The 9,470-nt window shown below is 39.7% G+C and overlaps 1 protein-coding gene across 1 annotated transcript; it reads right to left on the bottom strand.

Moving 5' to 3' along the window:
- Positions 1-223: 223 nt before the first annotated feature.
- Positions 224-2,486, bottom strand: LOC147885391 (aluminum-activated malate transporter 14-like). Its single transcript, XM_087397024.1, has 6 exons — positions 2,072-2,486; positions 1,800-1,940; positions 1,423-1,695; positions 1,183-1,322; positions 959-1,102; positions 224-853 (listed from the first exon to the last, which is right to left on the bottom strand). The coding sequence occupies exons 1-6, from the start codon at positions 2,484-2,486 to the stop codon at positions 224-226; spliced, it is 1,743 nt and encodes a 580-aa protein (XP_087253150.1).
- Positions 2,487-9,470: the final 6,984 nt, after the last annotated feature.

Below are 9,470 nucleotides of genomic sequence, written 5' to 3'. Positions count from 1 at the left end.
GTCACTTGTATGTATATATTTTCCTTCTTGAGAATTTCCAACACAATTTCACACCTACAAACAAGGAAATTTTCACTTTTAAAAAACCCACCTTTACCGTTTCAAAGGTAATGACGCCTAATGATGAATAATGCAAACTAAGCTCCATCCCATTTAGAGAGAGAGAGAGAGAGAGAGAGAGAACGTGGGGGATGCCCAAAGAAACCCCCCAAGGGAAAGCAATCTACAGCTCAGTCATTTGTAAGGAAGAATGCTGCAAAACAAGTTTCTCGGTGTTGTATCTTTCCAGATTAGCTTTCCTTGATGCCTTTGGCTCGTCTGCTTCTTTAAAGCAAGCTTGTTCTTCGAACTCTGCCATGGCCTTCAGTAGAGGTTCTAGCCTCGACACAATCTCAATAAGTAATGATGCAACAGTGGCCACCGATAGAGATTCTACAAAGTCCCTGCTTTTCCGAGACTGCAATTGTGATTGATCGGTTAGAGTTTCAACTGTGATTTCGTCCTTACTATGAAGTGCATCTTTGTCTAAATCTGTCGTTATTAGCGCTGCTACTGGTGAACCAACAGAATGTGAGAGTCGCGATATAGGCAGAGCGTTGGAGACGTCGATGGAGTCATCTACAGTCGTTGTCCTTTTACTTGGCCACGTTTCTGGGTACAGTAGATGTGGATGACCATCTATAAACACATGCAACTGCTCGACCGCTCGGTGTAAGGTGTCCAACATCCACTCCTTGGATCTAACCTTGCGACACTCTTTAAAAGAGTCCGCGATCTCCCTAAGCACCTTCACCACCTCGGAACTAATTTTCATGCATGGCTGAGCGAAGATCTGACGAAGCGTACCAGGCGCCTGATAAAAATAATCATGTATGGCTCAGATCAAGCGCTGATACATAAACTTCAAAGTCCTCTGTTGAATCTATCTAAGATAAATGGCTGTGATATGAGCTCTCACCTGTATTTCTGAAAGCACACAGCCATGCAAAGCGCACACGGTGTACGCGCAATGTCTTAAAATTGCGCCCACTTGTACGCATTTTTTCCATGGATACGTGAATCCGAAACGACCGTGCCAGGGCTCCCAGCTTGCAAAATTTGCCTGCAGGGCAATCGCCGTCCATTTTACAATTGCTTGACAGACTTATGTTTACGAGGCTGAACTACACACAGTGAGCTTACGAGGGACTCTTCCGTTTGCTTTGAAATTAGAACTGCCCTGTAACCTCGGTATATCGGATCCTCATAAGGTTCACCTTTACAGATTTTGGAAGATCTTCGTATCTCCTTGTGCACATCCAAAAAGTATTCTCTCGTGCATCCTGGTATGTTTAGGATCAGTCAGCTAGCATGCCGTTGTTTTGAGCTGAATTCGTTGATTCGTTAACATATGAACAAGAATCAGCTAGAATAGCAACAGACCTTCCAGCGCCTTAGCCAAGTCATTGAAATTGTTAATGATAAGGTTGTGGAGGTCTTCGCCTGCCCAAATAGGATAGATGCACAAGCTCACGAGCGTGCTAATGAGACAACCGAGCATTACTGTTAACATGCGGTCAAGAACAAGATCGACGTTGTCTGGTGCTCTGTACCCCGAGACTACCACCAGGCAAAAAGTAAGCACGAACATGACAATCCCGTAATCGTATTTCGCTTTTATTTGCGGAACGAAGCGAATGTACGTTGCAATCGTACCTGATTGAACAGGAACATGAACACCCAAATTCCAAGCCTAGTGGAAGCGAAGCAAAATCAAACGTCCCTTTGTTACATCACACTTGTGACACTATTTTCTATACCTATTGCAAAGACAGAGCTACCGACTATGAATGGTTCTATATTCGGTCCGCTGATGTTCGCGATAAGATCAAAGAGCAACCCAAGCGAAGCAGCCAAGATCGTCCCTAAACCTCTATTGAGAACTTTGCTAAGGGTAGCACCTGTTACACACCATAAAGGACATAGCAGAAGTTGTTAGCAAATTTTCATGTCAAAACCATGCTAATGTCGAAGAGATCTTTAGTCTAAGCAGGTCGACGGTTTGCCGTGTATGAAGATAAATCGTTATTACCTACTGTATATTCAAACACGACCACCACCGTCAAAATCGCCCAAAGCACATTTCGACCCAAGCTCTCATGCGCTACTTGGAGCAGCACAGTACAAGAAACTAAGCCCAATGCCAACCCAGCCTTGATGGAATGGATTACTCTCCTTCGGTCATCCACGCCAAGCGCTGCTAAAAGGCTACGAGTCGAGCTTAGACTCTTCTGCCCCCAAGAAGACTTGGATGCATGAAGTTCAATCTTGGGGTCAAAACGATTGGGGGCCGGGGCTGCCAATGCTTGGTCTGCTTCCATTCCTTGTACATGTTCCTCGAAGGTGGCGTTTTCTGTCGTAGACGTGGCATCATGGGAAATGGGCAAGGCTTTGGTATGGGAAGAACCAAGGTCACAGGAGAAAGAAAGTTGCAGGAAGAATGGCATGGCTGACTGTCGGAACCGTCTGAATGCGTAAATTTGCGAGTTGCAGGCCTGTGGATGTAACAAGACGATGGGCGACGGTTTCCTTGCAAGTTTTCAATTTGGATCACCGCAGCTTAACGTTAATTAGTGTCGTATAATCTATTCTCCATTATAGCTTTAACTAGAGTGGGTACCGCAGTGTCAAAATATGTGTGATAGCCCCGTCCTTTAGGTTACTCCCATGCTAGGAGGATAGGCTTGGATTGTTGCTAGGATCTCGAACTTTGAGATGTCCCTCATAACTCGTCACTTGTGTATTTGGTCTTTCACGATGCTTCTCTCTTTGAACTCTCGAACTTTGAGATGTCCCTACTTGGTCTTTCACGATGCTTCTCTCTTTGAAGAATAGTTGCACATTCTAAATTCAGGGCGGTGGCTAATGCACATGAGAGAAATTATTTGTCAATACTGAACACATCCCTGGTAGATGACAATTTTGCAATGCACATGAGAGACTATTTGTCAATATTAGAGCACATTGAACACATCCCTAGTAGATGACAACTTTGCAGGCCAAAGACTAGAGAGGTTAGGACAATGATCATCGTACAAGAGCAAATTTAATGGTCCAATAACAAAGGTCTCCACAACAAATGGCATGATAGAAAGGGAGGAATTAACATCAAGAGCGCACTTTTTCCATTTCTCTCTCCTTTGAAAATGGTGCACACAATGTTTGGTTATTCTTTCATGAGTATTTAAAAATGAGAATATCATCATCCTTCTCAATGTTCACACTATACAAACCATACCTATTCAACGCCACCAAGCATTGCAATAGCCAATGGGACACAAAATCTATTATTTGTATAATAGCCTCTGATGAGACAACATTGACTATTAGCCTTAGATGAGGCCTCTCAAACATTGTCTTATATCACTATAGTTTTAGCTTCTAGTAGGCAATGTTCATTTAAGATAGGATGTGCGGATAAGAAATCTTCAAGACTATGGTAGAATTTCTTTTCTCCATTCCAACAGATTAGAGGATTATCCAATAATGATCTCGATATCAATGGTTGTATCGCTTATCACCACATCACTCTAGTTACGTTCAAAGACATATATGTTAATCACAACGTTTAGAATGGATCGTATGTAGCCAAGCTTATATAGAACAAAGTATATCTTTCAAAATGTGGGTAATATGCATGCCCTGCAAAGCATATACATGTTGCTAGCTCTATAGGAGATTTCTCTTAGTGTACCTATAGTATGACATTTGGGAAATAATGAGGATGGAGTATTCTAGCACTTTGGATTACACAAGTTTCCTACTTTTCCCAATCCAAAGCCCATGTTTTCCACATGATGCACCAAATTATAGTTTCTTAATGCATTGCGAATGCTCCTTATTCTAATATTCTAGCATCATATCTAAAAAGATCTGGCTTGTTATTGATGTCTCTAGTTTATGTTTCTTTTTATCAAACATTCTCATTATATAAGCTAGGCATCATCTCTTGATAACCCTCTACACCCACATGAGACCTAAATGTGTGCCTATCATGCCTATTTTAAGATGTGTGAGTAATTATCTTAAGGGTTTAGAATGAGACAATATAAATTGTGGACAAAAGAAAATAGCATAGCTGGTATATGCTTCTAAGTATTGTAATTCGAGTACATACACACAGACACATTTTCAGATGCATTTATTGATTTTTTTTTTAAGTGACGGGCGTGTCTATTAGTGCATCTAGAAACCCGCATCTATAGGCACGTCTGTATAATAGAGAGACATGCGTATAGACGCTCTAAAGAAATTTATTAAAAAAACAAAAAGACGTGCATATAGACGCTCTGCAGATTTTTATTTGTATTTTTTTTAACAGAATGTTGTGTGGTTGAATAGAATGCTGTGTATGTTGTGTGGTTGTAGGAATCCCATTTCTACAATGTGCAATGCAATTTTTACAGCCAATAGCATTTTAATTTGCACAATTCCATGCACGTCTATAGCCAATGATTACAATTCGAATAAAACATTTACATTTATATCACAAAGCATTCATTGCTAAAACCACAAGAAGATAAGGAGAAAGGGTGATGAAAAGATGGGTGACAAGATATGGGTGGGAGATGGGTGGCAAGCATTTTCGGACACAACGGATTGATGATAGGAGAAACACACAAGATTGCGGCATCATTGCTAGCTTCGAGGGAGCCAATGGAGCCATGGATTTCCAAGATATTATTAAGCTTGACTTTCAGCACTTCTTTGTGTATGTTTTTTTCCCCCCCAAGAATCTTTGTGTATGTTTTGGATGTCAAGTGGTTTAAGGATGTGGTGAAAAGAGGCACTAATGCAACAATCAAATGCCATGCAAGTGGCTTTGTAATTATTGACTCCACAAAGTTTTGACAAAGCAAGAAGGACACACTAGTACTATAGCAACAATGTGAACAGGTACTATTCACATATATAAAAATACTGGATATTGAAGTAGATAGTTTGGCAAGGGTTGATCTCATTGAGGATGAGATCGAACCGAGCCCATCATTGTATCATCCAAATTTTTTACATATTGGCAAAACTATTTTATATATCGTCTCATTCTCCTCACCTTACTTAATTTTTATTGATATTTTTACATGTGCATAGCATTGATGTTTTTATTAAATTATGTTCTTTGGTAATCATGGGAAATGTTTGGAAAGCAGTGATGCACATTTATCAGCGTACAACACAATTTCAAACTCTGCTACGTGCTCATAAATGCATCTAAATGCTCATCTATTATGTAGCGTAGATGCATATTAAATGTCGCTTAATGAGGGCTCACAAAAGGAAAACTTTGCTCCAGGTTACCTACCATAACCACTATGTCTACTTTAACCAATATGTCAAACTATAACATACATGTAGCTCTTTCAACTAGCTTATCAAGAACATGAGTAACTATGTCAAGGCCAATTGGGAATTATGGTGTAAATTTATTGTTTGCTTTTGGTAGCACGTCCACTGCATGTATAATTGACCATGCAATCATGCTTTCCATATTGTTTGCGAATAGAATTATGCTCAACATAGTGTTGATTAGAGCACATAACAAGAAAATCAAAATCTTGTGGCATGCTATGATAATACAATAAGATTCGCTTTAGACTTCATATTGTAGGCACTCACGATGCACTCTTAATATCTCAAAAATGTAAACCATTATTCTTTCTTCAAGAAGAATTTGTAAGTCACTTTTGAGAGTATAATTTTGGAGACATATGTGACATAGTAGTTGTAACACAATCACATAAACTTGAAATTACATTCCTTTTGATAGCATCTATAAATATTCTAGAATATTTATTCTCCTCTTTATGGATCATTCCCAAGGATTATGTTCACATTTTCATGTTTGCATTAATGGGTTATTAATGTTCGTTAGTTATGCTCTAAAGTAGCATGAAATCAACATGATCACATTGATTGTTGGGAAAAATTATCGAGAAACTAGGTAAGACTACCACCGGTATTATTAACATACTAGGTGATAGTATTTATGTTAGCGGCAGTGGTATAGACATTACCAGGGGTTATTATTACAGTGGTATAGACATTATCGGAGGTGGTATAGACATTATCGACTATTATTATTATCAATGGTAGTTTAAACATTACCAAAAGTTATTCTTACCATTGGTATTATAACCGACAGTAATAGAATATTACCATCGATAGTCATCATGGTACCGCTAGTAGTAGCTATGGTACCGATGGTATTGTTAGTTGGGATTCATAGTTTCCCGCATAGCTCTACCCTATATATTGGTGGAAAAGACAATACAAGCTCTTCATTCGATCTGATTATGATTCATATACCAATAAACCATTTGGTAACTTGGGATAGAAAGGTGAACCATGATCTCGGGGTGGTCAGTCATCATATGTAACCCTATCACGTGAGTTCAACAGAAGGATATTTTTAATATCTATAATTTACAAAAATTTACTTACATAAGGGAGTTTTTAAATGGAATTTGGAAAAAAATTACAGATTTGTATAGAAAAAGGGTACATTTTATTAATGGAAAAATGACAGATAAGGTATTTTACAAATAGGCCTTGAATGCACGTGATATAGAGGGTTTATACATAGTGACCCCCCCGAGACCATGATCTGGATCTTATTGGTAAGGCCGAGTGGGGGAGGGCATCCATTATACTTATGGGTGTGGTTCATACTCCGATTCATTACATTTTAGGGAAATTGCAGACCATGAACGTGAGTACTAGTGAATGAAAGTGTTTGTTATGTGCTCCTGGGGATGGTCTATACTCTGACTCCTTGCATTTTGGGAAACTTGTGGACCACAATCATGAGTTCCAATGAATGTAATTGTTAGTGAGGAGCCTTGAGTTAAGGATTTATGGTGTAGAGCTCTGAGATTTTGACTTTGTTCTATTTTATTAGTAAATCATGGAAATAATTAGGAGACAAGATGGCAATGATGTGAGCAAAAATTGAGTACGAGTTGTGACTACGAATGCACAATTGGAAATGCTTGTAACTAGAAATCTTCGTGCACAACCTTCAAGATGAGCTGTGACTAGGCAAACTATGGATGCATCGAGTCACTGCCCAAGCCAATATTCATATGCTTGATAATGTTCTTGGGGTTGGACAAAAATTTGCAGAAGAGGATCTCAACGCCAAAATGGATACCCTGTGATATTGTTAACCAAGGTAGTATAGGTGATAATTACTTAGGAAAGACCAACAAAAATAATAAATATAATATTAAATATGTGCAAAAATAGTAACATCCAGACCTTCACAATTGGCATATCTTGATGTGTGTGTGATCGGCTATGGCAGGTGTTTGGGCATTGCACTTGCTACTCTACATAGTCTCTCAAAGTGCACACATTGTTGCTTCTCTTCGGCTTCCTCATGCACCAAGGGATGCTTACTTACTATCTTGAAACCTTTTCATTCTCTAGGCAGAGGAGGAGATCCCTATTCTTGTGACATTCTGGTGATAGAGTGATTGGATGCTTCACAACCAAGTGGTATGCAAGTTCTACATGCATCAAATTTAGTGTTCATGAGAGTGGATGCTTGATGCGATTGTTGCATATAGTATGGTTGATGCAAGATGAGAGATGTTGTTACATATGCTAATTAAGATGCAAGTTGTTATAGATAACAAAATAATTAATTAAAACTCATGTACATTGCAAATGCACAAACGCCGAACAGCAATGACTTGATTTTATTTCAATAGGATTCCATCGCAAAAAGTTTGACACTTGGGATCTTAGTAAATACAAGACCAATCAAAAGGCCTATGATGCTAGCCTAAGTGTGAGGCTCATCTCCTCCAAAGGCTGCATGGCCAATTGACTATCACGTCCTACTCTCCTCAGTATATTGATGGTGTCTGCAGGTGGCCTTCGCAATTCAGGGGTGGGATTCATCATATGTTCCCTTGCATGCCTTTTAACTTCTGTAACAAGTTAAACCATGGCACCACTCGATCTTTGTCGAGATATTTTCGTGCATCTTCATAAAGCTAGATCATTTTAACAATGATCTCTCCTAGCCAATGTGTTTGCATGAGGGGTGTATATACCTTTTAATGCTCCATATTGTAGCTTAGGTGTAAGCCACTGTTTTGCAAACGCTTTTGCTCTTTCGTGTGAACTCTCTCAGCAAACCTGGCATTTGTCTCTCTAGATTGCTTCTTTAATTTCTTGAATGCCTTTTGAGTCACCGTGAATTCCATGGCCATCCCCAAGTCTATGATGCCTATGCAACATCTAGAATTTTCAACAAAATCTAAGAGAATGTTGCTTGGATGCAAGTTCGTGTGCATCCAATTTCTAGCATGCAACTGGGCTAATGCATCTCCCAGGGCATGGATGATATGCAAAAGATTCTCACAAAATACATCCATGTCCAATGTATCTTGGAGTCCCCCCCTTGTTGTGGCCATTAAATCTACCTCCCCCACTTAGAACCTCGTGGATGTAGCATGTGAATCTACCCTGATGCATTGGCACAATTTGCAGAAACTCTAGGACACTGCCACCATTAAAATATGGTGTGATGGCATGCATTGGTTCTTCTACAGTTGTTTATCATATGGACAAGCATTAGATGTCAGATCTGCATCTGTCCTTTGCTTGTTGACTCTCGTGTGCAAGTCCCAACATTCCCTTTGTACTTCTTACCAGCATATTCCACATGATATGGCAATCTTGGGGATCCTACCAAGAACACTTGAAATAGCTTCCATATGCCCCTAAACCCACCTTCTTGCCAACTTCTATCTCTTTCTCAATGAGGTACATCAAGAAAGACACATGGCTTATGTTACTTGCTAGGTGTTGGGCTCTTTGGAGGACATCGTCCCTCAATGGTGGCTAAGAGGATCCAGAGGCTACATGCCTTTGGCTACACCTAGGGATATGGCTCGTCCATAGGTGGATGCAACCTTCTTATCCCAGCTCATAGACACTAAAACTCATCGATCTGACCCATGCACACCAGTCCATTATGTTAACCTTACTATGTCATACTCTTGAGCAAGGGTGGTATCCACATTACATGCTTCCTTGAAGCACTTCTCTACATTTTCGATGAAACTATCAACCCAAATCATTCCATTGCTCTCCCATTGCACCAAGTTGACAAGAATCTCATTGCTTCAGATTGCAAAATACTCTTAGCATCTTGAGAATCCTTCTCTTCATACTATTGATTCCATCTAAGCTAGATGTTGTTGTTTGCATCTCACTTTCTTACATATTGCATACCCTCATAGAAAAGGCATCATGTATGCTTCTCATAACTATTTTGTGTTTGGCCCTATTCAACTCTTCCCTAGTTTTGGCTTGGTCCAAGCCATCGAGGCCATGCTTGCAAACATATGCTACTATGTGTGTAGAAATCTTGGGCCCTGAAACTTGCAGAAAGATTGAATGATTGACCCTTGCAAACA

Source organism: Dipteris shenzhenensis, chromosome 25, assembly GCF_047967505.1.
Source record: "Dipteris shenzhenensis isolate YYH24624 ecotype China chromosome 25, Dip_SZ_1.0, whole genome shotgun sequence".
NCBI lineage: Eukaryota > Viridiplantae > Streptophyta > Polypodiopsida > Gleicheniales > Dipteridaceae > Dipteris > Dipteris shenzhenensis.
Note: the sequence above shows the minus strand (reverse complement) of the source record. Positions and strands in the feature narration are given on the sequence as shown.

Coding starts and splice junctions, on each gene's coding strand:
- LOC147885391 (XM_087397024.1), bottom strand. CDS start 2,486: ATGCCATTCTTCCTGCAACTTTCTTTCTCCTGTGACCTTGGTTCTTCC. Junction 1,941..2,071: donor CGTGTTTGAATATACAGTAG/GTAATAACGATT, acceptor GGTGTGTAACAG/GTGCTACCCTTAGCAAAGTT. Junction 854..958: donor GTGTGCTTTCAGAAATACAG/GTGAGAGCTCAT, acceptor TATTTTTATCAG/GCGCCTGGTACGCTTCGTCA.